This window comes from Mastomys coucha, unplaced genomic scaffold (genome assembly GCF_008632895.1).
Source record: "Mastomys coucha isolate ucsf_1 unplaced genomic scaffold, UCSF_Mcou_1 pScaffold20, whole genome shotgun sequence".
Classification (NCBI taxonomy): Eukaryota; Metazoa; Chordata; class Mammalia; order Rodentia; family Muridae; genus Mastomys; species Mastomys coucha.
In genome coordinates, this window is record NW_022196903.1 from 109655053 (window position 1) to 109679598 (window position 24546).

Consider the following 24546-nt stretch of genomic DNA (forward strand, 5'->3'; position numbering starts at 1 on the left):
GAGACTCCTAAGAGAGCAGGGTAAACTACATTGAGAGCACTTCCTGCTCTTTTTGGGGAGGGAGGATTTGATGAGTCAGAAATGTACAGAGTGGTTATGGGAGTTCACAAGCTCTGTCCTACTTCCTCTGACATGAGACCTCTGATGAGCTAACTGAGTCTCCCCTTGCAGGAATCCTAGAGTGGCCTTTTTGGACTAAGCTGGTAGTTGTGGCCATCGGCTTCACCGGAGGACTTCTCTTTATGTATGTTCAGTGCAAGGTGTACCTACAGTTATGGAAAAGACTCAAGGCTTATAATAGAGTGATCTATGTTCAAAACTGTCCAGAAACAAGTAAAAAGAATATTTTTGAAAAGTCTGCACTAACAGAGCCCACCCTTGAAAATAAAGAAGGACATGGAATGTGTCATTCCACCACAAATTCTTCTTGCACAGAGCCTGAAGACACTGGAGCAGAAATTATTTATGTCTGACCATGTGAGAGTGTCATTTTCTTGATGTCCATCAACAGCTGAAGGGATTTGTTTACTGCCAATTGTGTTCCTTCCTTCTGTCGTTTAATAGCATAGACTGGGCAGGTGACAATTTATAGTGGCCTCTCTTTTTCTCAACCCTCCTTGGTGTGAATGTCCTAGAATTCCTGTGGGGCGGGTACCACTGGGTCCCATTCTGCCAAGCTTCTCTGTGGTCTGGGAAGGTGGGAGACCCCATATATCCATGATGAGGAGCTGGCTGAGGTCCAGAGCGGGTTATGGAAGTGAAAAGCTAAAGCAGAAGACAGAGCAGCATGGGGGAGACAGGTGATGGAGGGTCCCCAGAGAACAGAGCAGCATGGGGGAGACAGGTGATGGAGGGTCCCCAGAAGACAGAGCAGCATAGTATGGGAGGGCTGCTGCTGCTGCTGGGAATAGTCCTCACTCCAAGGAGAGCTGGGGTGGGAAGGGAGCAGTGCCTGCAAACACCAGCCCCTGCCTCGGTGATGCTGCCACCTTGCTCTGGGGCAGATAAGGCCTTGAGGCGCTGTGTCTGCTGGTGTGTGACTCACTGAGCAAGCAGCACTTTATGGAAGTTTTTATTTTGGAACTTCTGTGTCTAATGGGAGTGACATATTTAAAAGCGTGTCACATTTAGAAATGTTCTCTTTTTATTGCCTGTTATCTCTTTGCATCAAAATCTAACTGAAACCATTTCTGCCTTATATATTCTGAGTAGTAGATGTCCTTCCATGTCCAGAAAAGACTCGAGACTTAAAGCAAGACAGACAGGTCTGAGACTCCATGGGAATTAATAGATGCTAAGGGTATAATTCCTCTGGTTTTGAGCCTGTTTCCTGAAAAGTCCTATCTTACAAGCCCACCCGTACATTTCTATGTTGTGAGTGTTGAAATGGAAGGGTTTTGAGGTCTAATGGATCTGAATCAGGGTGAGCATTTAGAAAATGCTCCTTTGACTGACAGATGTCTCCAGATGGAGTGGACACACATTGGAGACACCCCTTTGATCCACCTCTGTTGTCCACTATGCTGACAGAGTTCTGTGGAGTCACTGCTGAGGGCTGGGATGAGGCCTTGGATGAGCAGTCGGCTAACTGCATCGCCACTGTGTCACTGACCTGGCCCCACACCCACTTATTGCCTTAACCAGACTTGACAGGATCATTAGGGTCCTTAGCTCCACATGTGATCTGCTCTGTCTTTGGGGTTACCTCTTGCACTATTTTTCACAAGACAGACAAAACCAAATCACTACTGCAAAATGGCCATGGTCCCTTTAAAAAGTCTGTTGAACATTTTTTTCTTGAAGGCCATTGTCACAGTGCCAGACAATAGTCAACTCACAATGTGACAAGAGGAACCTCAGAAGTGTACTATCCAAGTGGCTGCTGTTGGCTACAGGGTCTTCAGATTCTCCTGAGGTGGCCAGGGCAATGCCTAGGGTCCTGTCCATCTCCCTGAGCTTTGGCTGCTTCACCTGTCTTCTTCAGAGACCGAGGCAAACCGAAGGTGAATCTTCTGTAGTTTCTAGTAGAAGCCCCATGTTTAGTTTTCAGAAGCAGGTGGGGCCTAGAAGGCTGTGGAAGCAAGTTCTGTCCTGTTACCCCTTGTCTACTCCCTGGAGTCATGGAGTTCAGTTGTGGAGCTGTTCTGCCAGGGCTTCCAGCCATCATCCAATGGACCCACCCCTTAGGTCAGCCTGCCCTCTCTCTCCCAGACCACATAAGCCTCCCTGTGCTCACTGTGCCCCAAAGTGCAATTACTCACACTCAGTGAGGACACCAGGCCGCTACAGACTGCCCACTAAGCCCTGACTATTCCTTTTAGCAGCTACTGAGGCTGGGTCTCTGACCCTGTCCATCTGTCTGTGACATGATGCTCCAGCAGTGGGTGGGCAGTCACATGAACATGGAGGCATTTGCAGAGAAGAGAGCATACCTCAATGAGGGTTGTCTCTGCATAGCTGCCCCAGGGGCTTGAACTCCCACATAGATAAGGTGGCTTTGGAACCATGACTCTCATGTTGTTTCCTTCATTTCAGGAAGGCCTGATGCTGTCTCTTCTCTGGCTTCTCTGATGAACTCTGTCCTTCATCCTTCTTCCCCTGCCAGCCAACCCTTGCTCATTTTCCCCACAGGTTCTCTGATCTAGTAAACAACTACACATTGGTGACTCAGTGCAGGAGACTGGCAAGGCATGGCTGTGAAGCATCTGGCAGAACTCTGGGTCTACCCAGGCTCTCCTAGTCCTTCTCTCCTTGGCCTCTGAGTAATTTTGCAGGGTTATCTGTATACCCCATTGCTCTTCACTTTGAGCTTAGATGGAGTGGGAAGGTGGCATGTAGCTGGACCAAGCAGATCTAGGATGAGGCCTCAGGGCCAGGGGAGTTTGTGCTCATGGGTCAGATGAAGAAGGAGGCAGTCTCAGACTGTCCCTGGCAGCCCTCTCTAACTTGGCCTTTACCCTGTATGTTGTAGACCCATTCACACAGCGTTGACTTTATCTGCCACAAGTGAGTAGTGGGGGTTGTGCTCAAGTGTATCAGAAGAATTTCCTGGAAATGTCAACATTCTGTTAGTCTAGGTCTCTCTGTCTCTACTTTCTGGCTTCAGTACACTCTCCAGTCATGTAGGCTTAGTTTCCAAACCTGTGGGTGTGTCCAAGTGGACCCAGATGTGCAGGCTCAAGCAGTGGGGGATAGGATAGTTCAAGGCCTGGGGTAGTATCTAAGTGACAGGAGGGGAAAGGCTGTGTGGGCAGGGTGAAGAGCTGTGGGTGTGGTTAGATGCACATGCATATTTGAAATACTACCTGTTCAAATCTGGTTTGAAATAATGCAGCTTACAGCTGCAGCTCAAGGAAAGCCCAAAGCATAGGGAGAGAAAAGGCACTTGTCTCTGTGTGGGGAGTGAGTGATGATAAAGGCATGTAACTGGTGCACATTTAGATACAATGTTTCAAGTTGATTGTTAATAAAAACCAAATTTACACTGGTGTGTATAGTGTAGTTTCTAAAAAGCACTTCACATTTTAAATATTTCTTGGAAAATTTCTAGTAATCTAAATGTCTAATTTTTAAATCTTTTTGTGTATGTTCATTGTTTCTCTCAGTATTACTGCTTGAATAATTCTCTGTACAGGGAATTTGTGCTATACACGGGGTGTCTAAAGGTAGCAATAAAGCCTTTCTTTACAAAGGAATTTTGTGATGAGAGTGTTTTCAAATGTGGAAGCTAGGATACCCTTTCCAGCCCACACATCAGTAAAACATAATAATGCCATAGGGAGAGAGGATTCAGAGGTAAGAGGGCTGGGAGTAGAAGAGGATTTGAGATGATGCTCAGATCCATGTGATAATTTTTTAGTGTCTGGGTTACTTCACTTAGTCCTTGTAACCCTGTCTTAAGAGATCAAGCATCAGCCAAGATGCCCGGCTGGAGGGAGGAGGAAGGGATGCAGACACTGATGCCTGTGCTAGCCTGTGGCATTGGAATAGATGAGGTGGGTGCCCTGGCATTCATTCATGAAGGCAACCTCGGAGACAAGGAAACAGCCTAGATGTCCTTTGGCTGGTGAATGGATAATGAAGATGTGTTACCTATTTATAATGGGATTTTGTTCAGCTGCCAAGAAACATAAAATCTGCAGGTAAATGGATGGAAACACTATATTAAGTGACATGACCTGGACACAGACACATGCTGTGTGTTCTCACTCATATATGGATTATAGCATAAATTCAGATCTTTAGATTTGTGGGTTTAGTTCCAAATATCTGTAGAGTCTACAAAAGCAGAACGAGCCACTGGTGTGGAGTGAGGGCAAAGATCTTGTCAGTTGGGGGAGGTTGTAGGCCAGTTTTTTTTTATTGATGATCAAAAAAGAACAGTGAATTTGGTGGGGGTGGGGGTCAGGGTGCCTGGAATGCAGCATGTGGAATGACACTTGTTTAAAATGAACTTTATTTTATAACAAACTCTTAATCCAAGAAGTTTCTTTGTGCAAGCAATTAGAGGAAGCATAAATAGAATAATGTACCCCTGACCCAGCTAGAACAGTTGTCACTTATTCTGATGCATTGTTGCTACGGAGTGAAGAGGCACTGAGCTGGGCTGGGGGACACAGCTGCACATCTCTGCTCTGGCTTCGAGGTTCCTGAACTGTGTCCACTGAAGACAGGAAGAAGTAGCATGTGCTGAAGCTTTGTGATGTCTCCCCATCCTAGAACAGCCTTTCGTTTACAACCAGAGCACCTGGGCCCAAAAGCAGCACTGCTAGCTTGGAAGAGGCACCAGCTGCTGGAAGATCCCTCTACAGCCTGCCAAGCAAGCTGGGGTCTGGCCAATAAAGCCACTGGCCTTCCCAGAGAACCGCTGGGGCAGGGAGGCAAGGCCTTAGATGGCTACACTGTTGGGAATCCTGTCTGGTGACAGGTAGTAGTAGGGGAGCTTTTTGTTCTTATTGCGCTCGGCGATCACACTGACGATGGCCTCCAGGTTCTTGCGGAATCGGATCATGGCTTCCTTCACTGGCTTCTCAATGAAATGCTCTTCTGGGTACATGCCCAGAAACAGCTGAGTCGGACATGGAGAGAGAGTTTAAGAGGGTGCCATAGAGACTGGTAGGCCTTGTCCAACCCTAAGAAGCTACCTTTGGGAGGAGAAGAAGGGGGGTAAACTACTCAACTCTATCACCTTTGACCTTTGCTACCCACTGAGATTGATTCATATACACATATGATGGAACACTACGTGGCCATACAAAGTTCTGTCTTTGGAACATAGATGAGCCGGGAGGCCACAGTGTTACGCAAGAGAAGCAAATGCAAATACTATATATATATATATATACACATATATATATATATATATATGTATATATATATATATATATATATAAGGGATACTGAACTGCTGTCCCAACAGGTGCACTGGCACACACCCATCTTTAATGTCAGCATTTGGGAGGCGGCAAACGCTAGCCAGGACTACATAGTGAGGCCCTAACCAAAAGAGTAAGTCCTGCCTCGTCATCTCGAAGTTAGCAGAGAGGAGGAAAAATGGCAAATTAGTGTATTCAAAGGAGGCCATGTAATGTTCTACAGCATGGTGGGGTAAATAGTTAATGCTGTAGTATATATCTCTAAGCTAGAAGATTCTGAATGTTACACAAGGAAGTGACATGTTTGGGGTGATAGGTCAGATGCCATAACTGAACAGCATTAATGCATCCACACATCACACTTATATCATAAATATGCAAATTAAGCTTCTAAACCTTAGATTATATAAATGCCACCCCCTTTTTCCTATGAAAGGCTTAAGGTTGGAGGTTTTAAAGGAGGTTACTTCCTTGTTGCCTGGTGGCTTTTAAGACAAGGAAAGGTGCAAGGGAACCTGGAGGCTCCCAGCTCTGAAGTTCTGTGGCTATAGGGTGCTGGCCTGCCCTTTATCTTTCTCATCTTCCTTTTAAGGCTTGAGACAGGCAGGGTATTGAGAGGTGGAGGGTGGGCATCCTGCAGGGTAATATGCTTACACCAATATCTGCAAAGTGTGCAGCAGCAGGAAGGGGGTGGGAGATCTGGGGTTTAGTTTGCAGAAATCAGACTTGACATCCGTTGACCAGGAAATTAGTCTCCTAGGAAGAGCTCCTCTGGTCTGTCATACTGAGCACAGAACCAGCACACTGGCAGGTCTGGGACAAGCTGAAGGCCCTTTGATGGGAACAGCCCTGAGACATTGCAAAGGGCTGTTTCCACCAGCACCTTCACTTAGCATAGCTGTCAAGGATACCTAAACATACCTAGATGGAACTTGGGAGCTCTGATTCTCCCTGTGGGGTGCCAGGAAACCACATGGAAGAGATTTATCAACAACTGAGTATGGGGTTTGGGGTGATATCACACCCACCCACACACACCCCTCTGCTGACTTGGGGCAGAGCCTGCACCACCTACTGCCAGCCTGCCTTGGACTCAGGCCCAGGCTGAGGACCTGGGGTGGAGTAACCCACCCCCACCCTCTTCTAGCAGTTCCACCTTAGAAATCAGGATTCTTGACTGTGGGTTTCCAGTTTGAGTCAGAGCCCAAAAGCCATGGACTGGAGAATGGGCTGAAACTAAAGTGACCTACACCGTTTCTAGCAAGGCCCGGTCTCACCTCATTTTCTTGAAACTGGCTCAAGGCCCACACTGCACCTAGATGCCAACATGAGCGGCCACGGTCTGGTAGAGTATCCACGATCTGCTCAATCGTGACCACGCCCTTGGCCGTGGGTGGTGGGGCCCGCATAGTTGGAGGAGCGTTGGGGATCCAGGAACACCAGTCATACTGTGAGAGCAGCACCAACAGCATGAGTGCCCCAAAAGCCCAGTGGCTGCCCACCCTGGATCCACATGCCCACATTTCCTTGCTTCATAAGGAACCAGCTTAGCAGGCTCCACCCCTTTCTGTGGGCTCCACCTACCTCTCTCCTGTCCCTACCACACCTGCCTTGGTCCTCTTCTCTCCTGGTTTCCCAAGCCACACCTTTGACATGTCACCATATCACTATTGTCCCCCTCCTTTGCTACCCATCTTGCCTTTCTCCCAGGGTCCCCAGGCTTCCCTCCTCAGACCCTTTCCCTCCTTTCCAGAGCCTACAACTGCCCCAGCCTGATGGGTGCCTCTGGTGTGCATTGCAGAATTCATGCCTGCTATTGCTGATTCCAGGCTCAGAGGCTGCATGGGGATGGGAGGGCCAGTAGGGCAAGAGCCTGGGCCAGGGGTGTGGAGTTGGAGGTGGTTCTTAGGAGTGAGGTACCTAAGACAGTGCTCCCCCAGAAAGGGCTAGCTAGGCCTACCTGGCCGAAGTTTACAGCTGCATGCTGGGCAGAGGCTGTGAAAATCACCACCGTCAGGTACTCAGACAACTTCTCCCTGCTCTTGATGGACTTGGGGAAACCTAAGACAGAGCCATAGACTGTGAGCTCATCTCTGAGGTACGCCCACCTCTGCCTCTATCCTGGCTCTCTACCCACACTTTGCCAGACACTCAGAGAAAGGGAGGCTGGCTGCTCTGAGGGAAGCTCTCGGACTTGTTGGTTCCCCGGGAGCAGGGGTTGGGTACCCTTGGGAGCAGAGCCACCTGCTTTCTGTACCTCATGACTTTTAGATGCTCACATGCCCTGTGTCAGAAGCAGGGAATCGTGGTAGCCTACCTGAGGCCTTTTTGCCCCGCATGCCATACACGTAAACATCCTTCACAAAGTCCTGGAGTTCCTGGTCCTCCTCCACCACCTGGTCATTCTCATAGTAGAGGCTTACCACCTCCATTGTGAACCTGGTTCAGGAGGGATAGCAGGAGTGGCTGTCCACCAGGTTCCTCTCCCAGTCCTATCAGTTTCTGATGTCTGACTTTGGACATCCTCGGCCCCCTCCCTCCAGCAACAGCCAACCCAGGAGCAGGCTTGCCTTATCATACTCTTCTTTAGGTTTCCCCTTCCCACAGAACCTGGTCACACTCACGACTGGATAGCCTCCCACACGAGTAATCCATCATCACGATAGAAGTAGTAGGGGATGTCCTCGGTGCTGTCCATGCCCCGGGCCTTGATGGCCTCCGGGAAGCACAGGGAGGAATAGGTCAGGTCCCGGATAGCCCTCTGCACCATCTGCACGTGCCCACCACCCCCAGTGGCATTGGCCTGGTGAGAGAGCAGAGAGCCTGGGTTTGGTTGCTTTCCCCAATAGCTGCCCATATCCAGACCTATCTGTAAGGAACTTGGAGGCCAGTGGGGTGGCTGGGCATAGAGAGGGCCAGCCTGTGTCCTGTAAGGCAGAGTGGGAGAGCTCTTCAGCTTTAAGCAGGCCACGCTCCCACTCCCATGATGGGATGACGTGGCACTGAACACCGTAGAGCTGCAACAGAGAGAGCAGGCTTTTGTGCAGAGCATAGCATTGGGCATCCAGTCAGCTTCCAAGCACTAAGAACATCAAGGACATGGGTAGACAGTTATCGGGCAGTTCTGTTCAAATGCCCTGAAGGTCACAGGCAGGGTGACAGGGATATATGGTAGTGTGGGAGAAGTCACAGGTGTCTTGTAAGGTAGAAGTTAGTGGTTTGTGTGGAGGAGGCTCAGACACGAGAACTGGACGAGATACATAAAAAGGTGACATACAACACAGGGAGGAGGAGAGCTGGCTGTAGTGTTGGTGGAAGGGCCAGAGTTTCCCCTTTCAGACCTCAGCTAAGGATGGAGCCACAAGGCAGAGCTTGTCCAGGCTCCACATGAAGAGAGCGCACTCACCTTGTCAAAAAGGCCATACTCGCAGATAAGCTGTTCCCGGGCCTTAGTGTTGATAGCAATGGTGAACCTCACATGGGCTACCAGCAGCTGGGTGGAGAAGAAATCTCACTGAGGGTCTCAATCCTCACTCAGCACTCCCAGCCCAGGCCAGCCCACAAGGCAGGGTCACTCTGGCTCCAGAGAGGAAGTGTATAGACCTTCCTGCCCAGCAGCTCTAGGAGGCCTGTGGCCACCATTGTGATGCTTAGCAGTAAGGGCCCTGGTGCTTGCTTCTGCTACACTGTGAACAGATCCTGACCATCATCCTCTAAGGCAGAAGTCCTGCTTTGACCTAATTTACAATAACGAGACCAAAGCACGAGTGTTCTTTTCCTTTGTTTCTTTCTTTCTTTCTTTCTTTCTTTCTTTCTTTCTTTCTTTCTTTTTCTTTTTTGTTATATGTTTTTTTCTAAACAGAATTCCTTTATGTATATAGCCCTGGCTGTACCAGAACTCACTCTGTAGACCAGGCTAGCCTTGAACTCAGAGATCTGCCTACCTCTGGCTCCCAAGTGCTGGCATTAAAGACATGTGCCACCGCTGCCATCACCTGGCTTAGCAGCAGTACTTTTTAGCCTATAGTTGACCCAACAATCAAGGGCACTAGGGAAGAGAAGGAAAGTGACTTAACCGCCCTTTCAAACTCTGCTTTCTGGCCATCAGGGCTGACAGGCCCCTGTGACGTGGCCCTTGAATGTCTGTCCCAGTCCCCTCGTTGCTACCTACTCCTAGCTATCACCACCCCACCTGCACACACCCTGGGATGCCAGCTACTCTCTTAGATATTCTTTCCTTGTAGGTGGAGCCGTGACTGGCTGTACCTTGAAAAGGGGGTGTACGGCAGGCAGCTGACGGTACATGGCGATACCAAACACCTCAGACACCAGATGTGTGCGCAGAAGGTGGGTGATCGTTTGATGGACGTGGAAGTCGCTGGAGCGCACCCAGATTTTGGCCAAAAGCCAGTCATATTTTGAATCCGTAGGGAGGAAAATTGGGTTCTTCTCTCCAGGGGTTTGGCTGAGCTGGTGTGTTGAAGAGAGAGAACACACCACTTTATTTCTCCTTTGCGGGAGAATACTGGGGAAGTTCCACAAGAATCCAAACGTCAGCCAGCCATGACTTTCAGATCACAAGTAGCATGTGGGCAGTGGTGGGGGGCCCTAGTGATGAGTCTTACAACCTGTATGTGAGCTGTAGGTTCCCTGTCTGGAACCTGAGGACAGCGGTACAGACCTCAGGGAAGGATGGAGCAGCTACAAGGCGCTGTGACCCATGGTTTCTTCCTCCGCCCTCCCAAGGGCCTGGCATCCTCCCACTTACACACTTCTGCTCAGCAGCTCCCTCTATCCTCCTTCCCTCCTCCCCTCCACCCTGACCTTGAGTGCTGTGTTCCACAGGCTCAGCTCCTTCCTGGCCAAGGCTGGGGCCTCATGCTGCTGTGTAACTCTGAAACCAGGTACACAGGGGCCCAGCTTGCCTTTGCCCTTGTAGTTTCACTTCATGTTTGGGCCAAGTGACTTTTCTCTAAAATGTAAAGAGTTTGTTATCTGTTCTTTAAAGACCCATTTCTTTAAAGCCAGAAAATAAGGGCCCTGAGCAGACTTCGCTGTATCCCCCTAACTGGACCTTGCTGATTTAGCTACTGACACCACTGTATAAGGTGGGGTGTAAGTGGTATGTGTGTGTGTGCCTCTGTGTGTACATACTCATGCACACATGCAGTAGTAATCATCAAACTTGCCCACACAAGCCAAGCACTTTCCTGCTTAGCCACACTCTCAGCTCCCACTCATTGCTCTTAACAAGGTTCATTTCAGAACCTGGAGGTGAAAGCCCCCAGGAGTCTGGAAGGTGGCAACCACGGTACCCCATCTTTTCAGACACAGAAACTGCCCTTACGTGAGTTTAAAGACTGAACTATCTGGATGACCAAGAAGAGCAATGTGCCAGAGGGAGGTTCTATAGCCAAGAGTATCCAAGAGGGGATGTAGGGGACTTCCAGAGCTTAGAGACTTCTAGCAGAGGCCTGGGAGCAGACTTAGCTGTAAGTCTCTAACTAATATGGAAGGTGGTTTTGCAGTTTATTTCTTTATTTATTTTTCCGAGACAGGGTTTCTCTGTGTAGCCCTGGCTGTCCTGGAACTCACTCTGTAGACCAGGCTGGCCTTGAACTCAGAAATTCACCTGCCTCTGCCTCCCAAGTGCTGGGATTAAAGACATGTGCCACCACCACCCGGTTGGTTTTGCAGTTTAAATGTGATGTCCTCTGGGACCATTAAAGGCAGCCTGGTTTCTGATTGAGCTAGGTTTAAAACCCCGGTGACCCAGCAGGTGACGGTAGGCATTTTGCCACGCTCCTAGACTCCAAGCTCCTGACACGAGGCCTCAGCTCTCCATAATTCTGTGGCCATCAGTCATGTAAGGGCATCGCCCCCAACACCTCCACAGGTAGAGGATGTGACCACAGATCACATAGCCTCAAGACAGATCTCCATTTTAATGAGGTACCTAGAGCCCTGATGGGTTTAGCCAGTTAAACTCCCCTTCCCAGACACTCCTCCCTGCAAAAAAACACTCAGACCTGCTCTAAGAAAATGGGGTGTGGTTTCACTCATCACAACTCTCCACCTTGACAATAAATGCTTTAAAACCATGGACTGCCTCTTCTCATTGGGAACAATGGAGCAGGCCTTCCTCTAAAGAGCGGTCTAATCTCCTGCAGGAGGCCAGAGGTACCCAGCCGGAGCTCTCCTCCCACCCTTTTCCCCTCGTCCCTGGACTAGATCCATCCCACGGGCCCCCACTCCATTTTCAGCTCTTCCACAGCATCCAGTGGTGCCTGGGTGACCAAGAGTCTGAGGACCTGACATCCTGGTGTCCACGCAGGCTTGGGACCACCAAGCCTGCTCTGCAGTCCCTGGGGACCTCAGACTGTGCTCCCCCACCCCCGGAGTGGGGTCCTGCAGCTTCTCACAGCTGGACACCCACCTGGCACCAGCATGGGGTACACACAGTCAAAACTCCAGCATCCCGCCTCGCCCAGTGGCCTGAGAGCCCTGAGCAGACACCAGACCCCATTTTACCCACAATGCCCCCATGGGCTTGTGTGTTTGAACACCTGGCACTCTAGCTGGCAGTACTGTTTTGGAAGGTTTGAAACTTTTAGGAGCAGGAGCCCTGGGTTTTGAGGTTCCACAGACTGGCCCCACTTCTTGTCTGTTTGCTTCCTGATTATGGACGGAACCAACCACTTCCCATTTCTACAGCCATGCCTTACCCTCCATGATGGATTGTATTCCCTTAAACTGAGCATCAAAATAACTCTCCCTTAAATTGTTTTCATTAGCGAGGTTATAAGCGCCTTCCTGACTTGTCTCTCCATCCACAGTAGCACTAGCCAATAGAAATATAATGGAAATTCAAATTTCCAGGAATCCACCTTATTTAAATTATATATATATATATATATATATATATATATTTAAGTCAGCCATATTTCTAAAAAGAAAAGGAAATATGTAATCCCAGGATAAATACTGACCTCACCCACTTTTCTACAACATGAAACCATTCTGAAACTAGTCCTGGCAGATTTCATTCTTTGACCCTTCTTCTAAGTCTTTGGATTGTGGACACTTGGAATTTACACTGGGTCTTGGTCTGTGCCGTGGGGGAGAAGGCAGGACAGCTAGAGGAGCAGCTCTCTCCTACTGCCTGGGAATGAACAAGGAGGTCGGGGAGACACTACTGACCCTCACTGTATTCCTACCACTTGTTCGTTGATGGATTCGTCCTCTACCTTTAGGAGAGAATTTCAGATTACTTAAGTGGTCAGGTTTAAGTCAGAACTCAGCACATGTGTCCTCACAGGACAACACGATTGCTGTTTTTCCAGACAGTCCCAGTGAGCAAGGGACTGCTCCTCCCAATGATCACTCTGTTTCCATAGCTGTGCGGCCCACAGACAGCCGCCCCTGTGGCCTGCTTCCTAGAGGACATGGGCCACCCGTCCGACTCAGGCATCCTCAAACACTGACTCCAGGGACTGTCTGCTGTGTCCTAAGGTTTGACTCATGTGTCATCACTAAAACCTCACCATGGCCTGACCAACAGTTCTTCCTCACCCTTCCTATTTTGCAAAGAGAGAAAGTGAGGTTCCAAGTGATTCAGCCACTCTCCAGGTCACGCAGAAGTCTGGAGCTGAGTAGGGATGCTCGGTTGCTCTGCCTGCTGTAACTCCGCCACTCTGCACTTCCTTCCTCTGTCTGTCTGGCCATGCCACACAGAGCTCCCATGATGGGCTTTTATACACAGCCTGCCGCACCTCCTCCCACCTCTCCAGATTCGTCCTCGTCCCAGGTCTTCTAGAATATGCCCAAGAAAATGTGTTTGCATTATTTTAAATGCTTTTGAAGGAGGCCATCTTTTGTTTCTGAGTAGAAAATAACATATGCTTATTATTGTAAACTACTCCAGCATTTACAGAAGAGTCCAAGAAATAGTGAGAATGTCACCTCTTGTCCAGCCACAAGAGGTCGCTGCTTTCTTAGGTCTTTGCACATGTGTGTATTTGTGTTTAATTTTTATAAACAGAACCTTATTATGAGGAACTTAGGCCTATCCTTACTATCTCCAACCTGTTCTGTACGCAGCCTGCTGACCCCGTGTCCCGTGTTCCCTCAAGCTAACACCATTGTCTACCCATGCAAAGTAGATGGTTTGTGGAATGCTGTGTTCCTGCATTCATTTTGCATAAATGAGCTGATATCATCCAAGTCAACTGAGAGCGGATGGCAGTCCTCTTTGAAGGTGCACAGCGCTGCAGTGTTCCAAGCCCTCAGCCTCTCCAATGTTCAGTCTGTCTGCAGCCTCACACCCGAACTGGAGCCATGATCACCACCTCTAGCATGATACTCTGTTGATCCTCAGAAAGGCTGACTCAGTGCAGCCTTGGTAGAGAACCTCTCGGCACTGCTTCAGTTGTCGTGGCCTTGCCAGCCTCAACATGGAGGCCCATGGGCTTCTTACAGCCCAGCCTGGAATCCAGCCTGTTACAGCAGCTGTGGGCCCTGCTCAAGGGTTGGCCCAGTAACTGCAGCTACCACTGCCCTGGGCTGCATTAATTCTCCTGGGCAGCCATAGAGAAAGGGTTAACCGTGTCCTGTGGCTTGTGCCCTACTTCTTGCTAGCAATGGAAAGAGCTGAGATTTGAGCCAGGCCCCCTGGCTCTAATAAATACATGTCTGGGGCAAGTTATTTCAGAACACCTGTCCGTGGTGAGCCATCCCTCTCCTGGCATCTTATAGCGGTGATTTCCCACATGCCCTGTGCCTTCATTTGATGCTTCAGCTTCTTACACATAGAGCGTTCTCTGATGAATGGCTCAGGACTCCTGGAGTGCAGAGGGATTGGGGTTTAGATACGCAGCCGACTGATTTGATTAATTAATTAGTTAATTAATCAAACAAATTGGCACTGGGCACCACTCTGTAGTCCAGGCTAGCCTTGAACCAATGGCCTGGGATTATAAACATAAGCTAAACTTCAGGCTTGAGACCGCTTGCTCGAATCTCAGCTCTGGGGCTTATTGCAGGCACCTTAATAACCCAGTCACTAAGGCACTGAGTGCCTCAGTCTCCTTGCCTGGGTAAGATGATTGAGGGCAGTAAGGTGGTAATGACACAAATGGAGACAGGTACTGTGTGAAACCCGATGACCATATATGCTCTAGGACCCAGAATAGTTAGGATGTTAGCAATACATATGCTTCTTTATGGGGTGAGTCCCTCCTCCAGGTCTGAGACAACAGAATGCATTTTATATCTCCATTCAACACAAAGACGTTTCTTCAGTGGTCCATTTGGGAATCATATTGAACAGAACAAAAGTTCTAAACTACTTCTCTGGTTCAGAGGTTTATTTGAAACTAACAGATTTGCTGGAAAATGTAAAATGTGTCGCAGTTTTACCACTTCTTGGCTTTTGGCTAAGATCAAGCATCTGTTCTTGGGCACTTAACATCCAGCAGGTTTCTGGCTTTCTAAGCTTTCTCAGGCACAGGCTTTTGGACTGTGTAGAGACCTGCACATCACTGATATTACTCCTATTACACCCAGTGTCCAGATTACAGACACTGTGTGCTAAGTGCTTAACTTTCCATCCCCAACGGGTCTCTGTAAAGCCTTTTCTCCCAGGGACCTTTGCTTACACCTGCTTCGCATTTACCAGCCTCTTCGTCGTTATCTGAACATCAGCTCTCGCAGTGTAGGTAGATGAAACCCTGTGCCCACATGCCCCCTCCCCCACAACACTGCTCCCATGGCCCCTCACTGTCCTTGGGGCTGCAAGAATCTACTTGTATGGAAAACAATGTTCTGGGACCAGTGAGGTCTCTGGCATAGCTCAGTGGCTTCTGTTTCCAAGCTTCGCCTATCTGGCTTGTGTGAGCATGCCAATTTTGGAAGGTGTAACAGCATACCACAGTGGGACAAGCCCTCCCCAGCGTTTAGACTCAGGAGGGAATTTCTCAAAGGTACCTGGGAAAGCCACTGCCTGCCTCTTGTGGTGTAGACAGCCTTCTCACAGTGGGCCCCAATAGCTCATTTTCCCTCCCACCTCAGAGAAAGCTGGAGTGAGAGCTTCTAGTGCCCCTCAGAGGAGTGGATGGTGCTGCCTCAGAAACCCCCACCTCTAACCCTGCACGGGGCCCTTGAGGTCCAAGTCATACAGAAGGGCTGAAGCTGAGCAGCCACCTACCTGAATGGCAATAGGAACAATCTTGTTGGCTAGGTTCTTATATAGCAGGCAGATGGGGGCGGCCAGGAACTGGTGTGTACAGGGGTCAGTTTTGTTAGCATCGATGCCGTCCAGTAGCTCGTAATCGACGATGAAAATGTTCCCTTGCTGCAGGAGGCAACCAACTTTAAGCAGAAATGGACCTGAGAGCCAGGCCAGGGGTGGGATGTAACTGATGCGCCACAGGACATGCGGGACACACACACATGCACGCACCCTTCCTGTGACTTGGTGTGTAACAAATACTAGAAACTGTTTTACTAGCAATGGATGACTCCTCACTTGACTGTGCTTAGTGACTAACTGCAGGATAGCAGCCTGCTATCCCCGCCTTTGTCAGAACCTGCAGACTCTGCGAGTCAGTGTGCTGATCACCGGAGGAGTCTGTCTGGCCTACTTTTCTCTCTCTTCAAGGCCAAAGGCACAAAGATGAGTCCTCATTCTCTCCTGCAGTATATTAATAGAACAATATATTTTACATTTACGTTCAACACAGTGATGTTTCTGCAGCGATCCATTGATGTAAACCGTATTGAACGGAACAAAAGTTCCTCCTTCGTGGTTCAGAGGTTTATTTGAACCAAAATGTTTGCTGCAAAAGTTTAAACTATGCCACAATCTTGGGTCCCAGAAACAGGTAACACCTACGAGGATGGACCCCCCCCCCCACACACACACTTGCACCAGGATAACAATACTACAGCCTGGAGCAGAAGTAATCACAGAAGTAATCATACTGTGGAAAGCAAATTCATCCTGTCAGTAATAAAGACTTGTTTGGACCAGTTGCAGTACCAAAACGAAAGTCAAAAAGACTGGGACTTTTTATTAAGCCACATCTTGTCCCCTGACCCAGGACTTCCTCTATTTAGACCTAAAGCTCACGACAGTGGCCCAAGGTAGATTTAGGGGTAGCTGGACCCCATTATCTCTTCCCTCCTGTGTGTCCATATTAATTAGATCTTTCTGTGTTTTTCCTTGTTACCTATCACTTTTGTTTGTGTATGGGACTGGGTAGCCAAACCTAGCCTGTCCGGGCCTCAGGAACTTGGGCTTTCACCCTAAAACTTTGGGTACAAGTGGAATTCAAAACACATGGGTCTGGTTCTCCAACTCCAAAGCCAGTTTACACACTTATTTTCTACTTTCTAATTATTTATTTTCAAAGCTAAGGTGAAAGACTGGCCACCACTAACTCAGGTTCATTGTAACTGAAAGCTGCTTGGTGGTCAGGAAAGAAGTCAAAAGACCACTCTGAGGGTGGTTTGATGAGGCTAGAGGGGATCGGTGGGAGAAGCCAGACACCCAGACGCAGCTGTAGGACTTCATTTAGATCAAGTTCAACACTGGACAAACTAGCCATTGTTATCCAGGACAGGGTCTTCCTGGGAAGTAAGAGGTGGGAGGGGTGGAACTCCTCTCTACAGATATGGGGGAAACCCAGGTCCTTGAAGGGTTCTTCTGTTCCTGTTCCAAAACCAAATTTCATTGGAAAAGATTTTAAAAATATTTAGGGATTGGTAATGTAGTTCAATGTAAGAGAGCTTGCTAGGACGTGTGAGGCTCTGGGGCCAATTCTCAATACTGAAGACAAAGCAATTCATGAGCTTTGAGTTTAACATGTCACTGAGGTTGTCAAAGAAACGTGCCAAGAATGATGGAGGGCGCCCTATGAACTGTGCTGGTGTGTTAGTTGGGGGCGGGATGAGACTAGGTAGTATGAGTCTAATCAGTAGTGGCTGTTAGATTATTAGATTACTGCCTCATGATCTAAACCACAGCAGGACATCATCATTATGTGTTTGATGGGTCAGCTCAAAGTGAAGATAACCGATAAGCCACCTTCCCTGGAGTTGGTAGGGGCTTGCCAGTAAGAGGATCTTACTTCTCCTTGTCTTGGAGAACAGGCAAGGTCCTACTTTTGGGTGGCTAGGGGCAATTGTGGTGGTTTAGGTCCCTCTCAGTTCTAAGATGTGCTTATTTTCTGTGCGTGGGGTGGGTGTAAGGAGTCATTGTTGTTGTTGCTGACTGACTGCGTGCCTAGAAGTATGCCGGGTCCCATGCAGGTCCCCATGAATGGGGAAGAACTCCCTACGTGGATCAGGACCCCAACTTCAGTTGGTTAAGTCACCTCCCAAAGTCACGTAGGCAGGAAGTTAGGGCTGAACGATAGATGTTCAATGTGGGCTGGGTACCTAGACAGGGTGAGCAGAGGCAACAGAGGAACAGCTGGAAATGGTAGCCCAGTGGTGCTGGCCACAGTGGGGAGATAGAGAAGACAGTATGTTGAGGGTTGTTGTTGGGACTATCAGCAAGCTAAACTAAGTTTAGCATGGGAATGCCCGGCAGATCTCATCAGATACAAGCCGATTCAGTTTGAATTCTGTCTCAAGACAAGATCAAGCCTTGCAACTTGAAATGGATGAAGGCTTGAACCAGGAGAGACTGGCTTGTGGGGGTGTGCAAGGGACAAGCAGTACCTAACTTTCTAACTAGCAATAAATTCTACATACACAAAACCTACTTCTTTCTCCAGTTTCCTCAGCTTTGCAAAGCAGGTGACAGTTAGGTGATCATCATATAGAACACTCCTGTCACATGGAATGCCACGCTGCAAGCCCTCTTGTAATTATTGATATGGACATTGAACACACTGATGCTGTGTTTGCAGATGTGAGGATAGTGTAGATGCAGCCCCTCCCGCAACTGCATGTGGTTTGCCCAGTGTCCAAGACCCTCCTGGATGCTGCGGTCAGGAGAAGGAAGAAACTACCGATTTCACAGTGTCAATCAAACAGACAAGCCAGTAGCCGTCTAGGGATCAGCAAGCACTGGGCAGCAGGAAGTAGCTTCTGTGGAAAGACTGGGTCTTCAGCAAGCGGGCCTACCTGGACTTCCTGTTCTAAACTGAGCTGCCGCTCTAGGCTGCACTCCACCATCTCTGTGGTCACCGGGAGCTTCTGGGGCAACTCTGTGCAGCGCTTGATGAGTACTGGGTTGCAGCCATTCAGGAACTGGTAGCCAAACATGAGGTCCTCCTGCCAGTGGTTCTTGACTCGCTCTGTGGAGAGAACAGGAGGCCACACCCTCTAGATAGGATGGCTGGGCAGGCCCTCATGGCCCTGCATAAGGACAAGTCTTTGTAGGGAGCCCTTTTAGGGGGCAACAGGGTCTTCTCACTTGCCATTCCCACTTGCTGAGTCAGGCTAAGCAGCTAGTCTTCCTAGTGCTATGCCTTAGTGAGCAGTAAGACTCCCGGGCACTTGCTCTTCTCCAAGTCTCTCATCCTTCAGCCCAGCATGAAAAGAGAGGGGAGAATGTTGGTCCCTTGTGCTGAGGTCAGCATCTTTATCCAACCGTTCCTGCCTCCCTAAGTAGTGATGGCTGTCCTGACTCTCCATCTATTACTATCCACGACGGTGCCAGGGCTCCAACCAAACGATCTCTGGTCCTAAGGACCCCATTGCTTTAAATTTTGTTTTTACTACTATTAAGTGTGTGTGTGTGTGTGTGTGTGTGTGTGCGCATGAGCATGTGCGTGTGTACGTGTCTCCAGAGACCAGAGACTTTGGATCCTCGTAGCTGAAGTTATTGGTGGTTGTGCGCCACCCAGTGTGAATGTTTGGAACTGCACTTTAGTCCTTTGCAAGAGCAGAATTGCTCAACCATCACTTGAGCCTCCAATGCTACTTTGATGTATCCCAGTCCTGCCTCGCCTCTGTGTAGAAGAGCCACAAATGATATATGTATGTAAAGAAGAAGTTCCAATGGCCTTGAGAATTCTGGTGAGATGATATCGAGGGTTCCTGGGTTGGATGTTTGCAAGTCTCAGACAGAAAAATAAACTCTCCCATCCACAGATTCCCCAAGATCCATCTTACCAGAAATAGTGTTGCTGATTTTGACGAAGATTTTCTCAAAGTCAGCAAAGTCATGCCAGGAAGACTGGAACATGTGCATGAAGCGATTGATGAACAGGTTCTCCATCCTGCAAACCAGGGGACAGGTCACCTTGCCCGCCCCCTATGCCTCTGCAGAGTGTCTTTACTTCATTCTTGGGAGCCTCCTGATATCCCAGGTAGTTCCAAGAGGTAGGTGCTGGCCTCGTGGGACCAGGGTAGAAATTAGCCTGTGGCAGGTGTTCTCCCTACTGTACCTCAGCTGTGTAAGAGACCAGGCCTCTGGAAGGCTCTGAATCCCACCTCTGCAGGTGTTCACTCATGCAGAGCACACACCATAAATGGGGCAAGACTTTAAACTCTTAAAACCTGCCCCTAATGCATTCTTTCCACAGCAAGGCTGCCCTTCTTAAGCTCCCTCAAATAGTGCACCAAATGTTACCCACCCCAAGCCTATGGACATTTCTCACTTAAACCACACTCAACTCCGGGTTCTCCATAGGTTTGTCACCATGTCATAATCCAAAATGCATTTATCCGACTGCTGAAGTCCCCAGAGTCTTGCAAGCTCAGCCCTGTTTAAAAGCCCAGAGTCTCTTCTCAGACTCAAGGGCAATTTCTTAATTATAACCCCCGTAAAAAAGAAAACTACATACTTCCACACAGAATGTACATTACCGTTCCACCAGGGAGGAAAGCAGGCATACTGAGGAAATACTGGATCAAAGCAAGACTGAAACTCAGCAGGGCACACATCAAATCCTTTAGCTCCATGACTCTCGTCAAAGGGCTTAGGTGGCTTTGCCCTTCTGGCTTTGCTGACTATAACATATATTTCTCTCTTGGGCTGATTCCAATCTATGTATGCAGCTCTCCTATGTATGTATCTCTCAGCTCTGACATCTCCAAAATCTTGGGGTCTCTGCTGCAACCCCAGGCCACACTTGTACAGCTTGATGCAATAGCCTCTCCGAACCTCTTGCTCTTGTGGTCTTCACACAGGCACATCCTTACCACACAGTGCCTTGTCTTAGTGGCTTTCTAAAACCATGGAGGAAGAATCCAGAACCCCTTCATTCTTGCATCCTTCATGCCTCTAAAGCCAGCACCAACTGGGTACTAAGTGTTCAAATACCCATGCCTACAGGGTCATTTCTCATTCAGATCGCCACATTAGTTTATATATAAATTATGTATTTATATATGGATATAGATATATATGTAAATTATTTTATCTTAACCCACTGGAATCATGATTTTCTTACCTAGAAATGGTTAACAATAGCTGTGAAGACACCCAGATGGAGCAGACTGACTCATGGTCCTCGGCCCTGGCTGCCTGTTGGGTGTGCAGGTGGTCAAGTCTCTCTTAGGGACTTGTCTGTGGTTGTGCTGGGTGCTGGGAAGTACTAAAAGTCCCTGGGAGGAGTATAAGGCTCAGTTGGGCTTCATGAGTTTAGGGTTTTCTAGGCTTGTATGATTGTAAAAGCTCTCTAGGAGTCAAAGTATAGCATGAAAGGCGTCCTTGCTAACCTTGCTGTGGTGCTGAAAGGCCTGTACCTTTGACGAAGTATCCATATCTGTGCTAACACCCTGCAGCATCTCCAGTGCAGACATGTAACCCAGAGTTCAGTGCCTCTGTTGTTTATTAGCAAAGGAATTAGGCAGGATCCTCAACCTTCTTATTCCTCCTCAGGTTCCTCAGTATGCAGAGGGGACAATATGTGCTGTGGTGTTTGGATGGCCCCCAGAGGCTCCTATATTTGAATGCTTAGTCACCAGGCAATGGGATTATCTGAAAGGACTACAAGGATTAGGAGATGTTGTCTTGTTGGAATAGATTTGTCCTTGTTGGGGAAACTGGGGTTGGGTTTTGAGATTTCAAACACCCTTACCTGATCCAGCTCTCTCTGTCTGCCTGTGGATCAGCATGTAAAGCTCTGAGCTACTTCTCCAGCATTGTCTGCGCCACCATACTCCTTACCACAATGATAATGAACTAACCTCTGGAACTGTGAGCAAGCTCCCAATGAAATGCTTTTCTTTTATAAGAATTGCCTTGGTCTTAGTGTCTCTTCACAGCAACAGAACAGTGGTAAACACATGTGCCTACTTCATTAGGTCCCTAAGATAAATGAACGAGAATCTAAGTCATGGGACCATCAGTGGCATCTGAGTCACTGTCACTGTGGAATCTGCCCTCTGGCATCAGCCTGGACACCATCTTCAGGTAGACTGGAGTGAACTGGAAGTGGAGATGGAGCGTTATAAGTAAGAACAGGCTCTGCTTTGAGCTGAAAGCACAGGGCTGTAGGGTGGGAAACCTGGGTCAAGGCTGTTTAGATATAAGTCATCTTGCAACTGTTCGATGAGAGACTACCTCCTGGCCTGGACAGAACAAATGCATGGGAACAGTGTTCAGCTGAACTGCTCCCCCAGCCCACCCCCCAACCCAAGGCCTGTAAAGGGAAAGAATGAGGCTCCTACTATAAGAAAGATCAAATATAACCTCTTCTATCAGATGCTCTAAAACTTGTCTTCAGGACAAGGAATTAAAATCTTTCTACAACCCCCTCCCAATAACCTTGGACTTCTATGGAAATGCTTTAATTCCTCCTCCCCCAGTGAAATCTTTTTTTTTTTACATAAAGGTCCACTGTTGTATTCTAGGCATTTGATGGCCTGGATCAGTGACCCCCTTCCCTTTCCTTCATTTCCTGTTCAGATTAGCTCATTCAGGCTGTAAGTTGGATCCCAGCCAATGGGAAGAAACACAGTTGCCACCTGAGTTAGAATAAGCAAGTGCAGTTCCTGTCTTGGTGTGCGGCTGCCCTTCTGCTCAAGAGTACAGCTTGCCTTCTCCAGACACTTGAGGTGGGATGGTGCGCTCTTTCTTTGAGATCCTGAAGTTCTTTCTAACACTATCCCATCCCTAGCTACCAGATGGGCCACCCACACCCTGAACTCCCTAAAACTTACGCTTTTGAGTAGTTCAGAACAAAGTCCACTCCTTTTTCACTATCAAACTGGATATCTCGGGGCAGATCCTTGTGGCATTTGGCATCAATACTCAAAGGGAAGCCGGGGTTCCACTCCATCCATCTAGCATGAGAAAAGGGAAAACACTTATGTCAGAGGTGGCCCTTTGGGTGTCCCCTGAGCTGAGGCTGCCATGCTGTCAGACAAGCTTGTACATAGTGGTCTATTTCCCATTATAAGATCAATGCATTACAAGCAGAGGCACCAGGAAATCTTTCTAATGTTGTATGGCAACCATTTGTCCTATGGCATGATCGCAACAGAAGAGAGATGAGACTGGCTTATACCAAAGAGTGAGTGAATGGAACAGATGTTCATTCATACCCAGAAAGGAGCGAGGAAGATCCTAGAGACCTCACTTAACACAGGTGGATTTGAACAGCCCCAGCCCCTAAGGGGGAGGGGTCTGCCTTGACAGTCAAAGGGAGAGGGCTTCAGGCTCCTATGCCACACCCAGCCAGTGTCAGCTTGGTCAGTGCACATCCCGAGTCTGTGTGTGGTGCTTGGGGAAGGGGAGAGCTTTCATGGTGGAATCACAGGGCATTAGAGGAAGTGAGAAAGAACATTGGGTGCAGATCATTGAGGGAATGCCCCTATAACATCTGGCCTGCAGCCGGGTTAGAGATGGTCACAACCAAAGTAGTTCCCTCTGGAGAGAAGCAGACGCTAACTCCAGTGAGAATGTTTAACTCTTACAGCCTTCATGCACTGAACACTCTCTGAGAACAAACTAATGAAAACAACATCATGTTCATCCATTTGAGACATAGAAAAGAAATTGGTTCTGCTTAAATGCCAACATATTCATTCTGAGCTCAGTTGTCATGCATATTCCTGGTTTTCCTTGCCATTAAGGCGCTCCCTTTAGGGATGCAGGTTTTGGACATCGAGAAGTCTTCAGGACTTAAAATGACCTTGTGCTCTCACTGGTGCAGGCTCATCATCTTCTCCTTGGTGTCTGGCTGGCCCAGGGACCCTCTTAGAAATGAACATTCCTGGAAAGAAACTGTGTACAAACAGAGCTGATGGACTGATTGAAACTTTGATGAGTTCGTGGAGTTTGGACTATTATAGGTCCAAGCACATTGTCGGAAATCTAGTCTCTCCTCCATAACCGGGAGTTTCTGGGTCTCTGGGGAATGTGCCTCCCCTAATTTAAGGTTCATCAGTTTGAACAAAGAACAGAGGGCTGATTGATAGGCCCTTTTCTAAGGGTTAAACATCCTAATCTAGCTTTGAATTTGTTGGCCAGTGCACCAACAGGGGGCACTATGGCCCCACTGGTGGGAGAGATTCTCTCCAGGCCTTTATGGCTTTGCCTCAGGTCAAGAGTGTGAGGAAAAAGCTGGATGGTGGCCTTTTTTTTTTTTTTTCTTTTTTGGTAAATCTATTTGGGGTTCTACTGACTATCAGAGATCTGTCTAACTTCTAGACCCTCTTCAGCAGGCTTTATGAAAACTTTACATTTTTATTGTTCCTGTGGCCTTTACCACAAGTACGTTAGTAAGAATAAAAATAAGAAAAGTGTACAAATATTGTTTATTTGAAAAAATGAATAGAGGTGTTTCCAATACACATCCAAAAGTGAACCAGATATTAGGGGACCCCACTGTACAATCATCCACCAGTCAACTACCATCAATCACATGAATGCTTTGCTCTTAGTGCGTGGCAGTTCAAAGGATGCAATGACTTCAAAGGGTTCAGTGGAACTGAAGTTCTCAATGATCCGGTGTACCAGGTGACATGTGGACCAGGGATAGCATTCACATTTTATTATTTTATTTTATTTTTAAAATTATATTTATTACTAACTTGTGTGTAGACGATATGTGTGAGCGCATGTGAATATAGTTGTGTGCATAGCATTGAGTGCTGATTTTAAAATAGATAGGCAGAGCCATCCAGGTGGTACACTTTAATCCAAGCATTCAGGAGGCGGAGGCGGAGGCGGAGGCGGAGGCGGAGGCGGAGGCGGAGGCGGAGGCGG

The 24546-nt window shown here is 48.2% G+C and overlaps 2 protein-coding genes across 12 annotated transcripts in view; one reads left to right on the forward strand and one right to left on the reverse strand.

The window, feature by feature from the left end:
- Window positions 1–3695, forward strand: part of Marchf8 (membrane associated ring-CH-type finger 8) — an 86815-nt gene extending 83120 nt beyond the window's left edge. For all 10 annotated transcript variants that reach the window (XM_031383068.1, XM_031383062.1, XM_031383060.1 and 7 more), the window contains one exon: window positions 172–3695. In XM_031383068.1, the coding sequence (XP_031238928.1) occupies window positions 172–473 (302 nt within the window). In that variant the 3' untranslated portion in view covers window positions 474–3695. The remainder of the gene's footprint in view (window positions 1–171) is intronic.
- A 636-nt stretch (window positions 3696–4331) lies between these two features.
- The window catches only part of Alox5 (arachidonate 5-lipoxygenase), a 49837-nt gene continuing 29622 nt past the window's right edge, over window positions 4332–24546 (reverse strand). Inside the window, exons 4-14 of one of the 2 annotated variants that reach the window (XM_031383072.1) lie at window positions 22497–22619; window positions 19500–19606; window positions 18507–18679; window positions 15580–15726; window positions 9642–9845; window positions 8782–8868; window positions 8000–8178; window positions 7693–7814; window positions 7336–7436; window positions 6653–6823; window positions 4332–5068 (exon numbers count right to left, since the gene is read on the reverse strand). In XM_031383072.1, coding sequence (XP_031238932.1) covers window positions 4889–5068; window positions 6653–6823; window positions 7336–7436; window positions 7693–7814; window positions 8000–8178; window positions 8782–8868; window positions 9642–9845; window positions 15580–15726; window positions 18507–18679; window positions 19500–19606; window positions 22497–22619 — 1594 coding nt within the window. In that variant the 3' untranslated portion in view covers window positions 4332–4888. The other variant, XM_031383073.1, reaches the window with a different exon arrangement.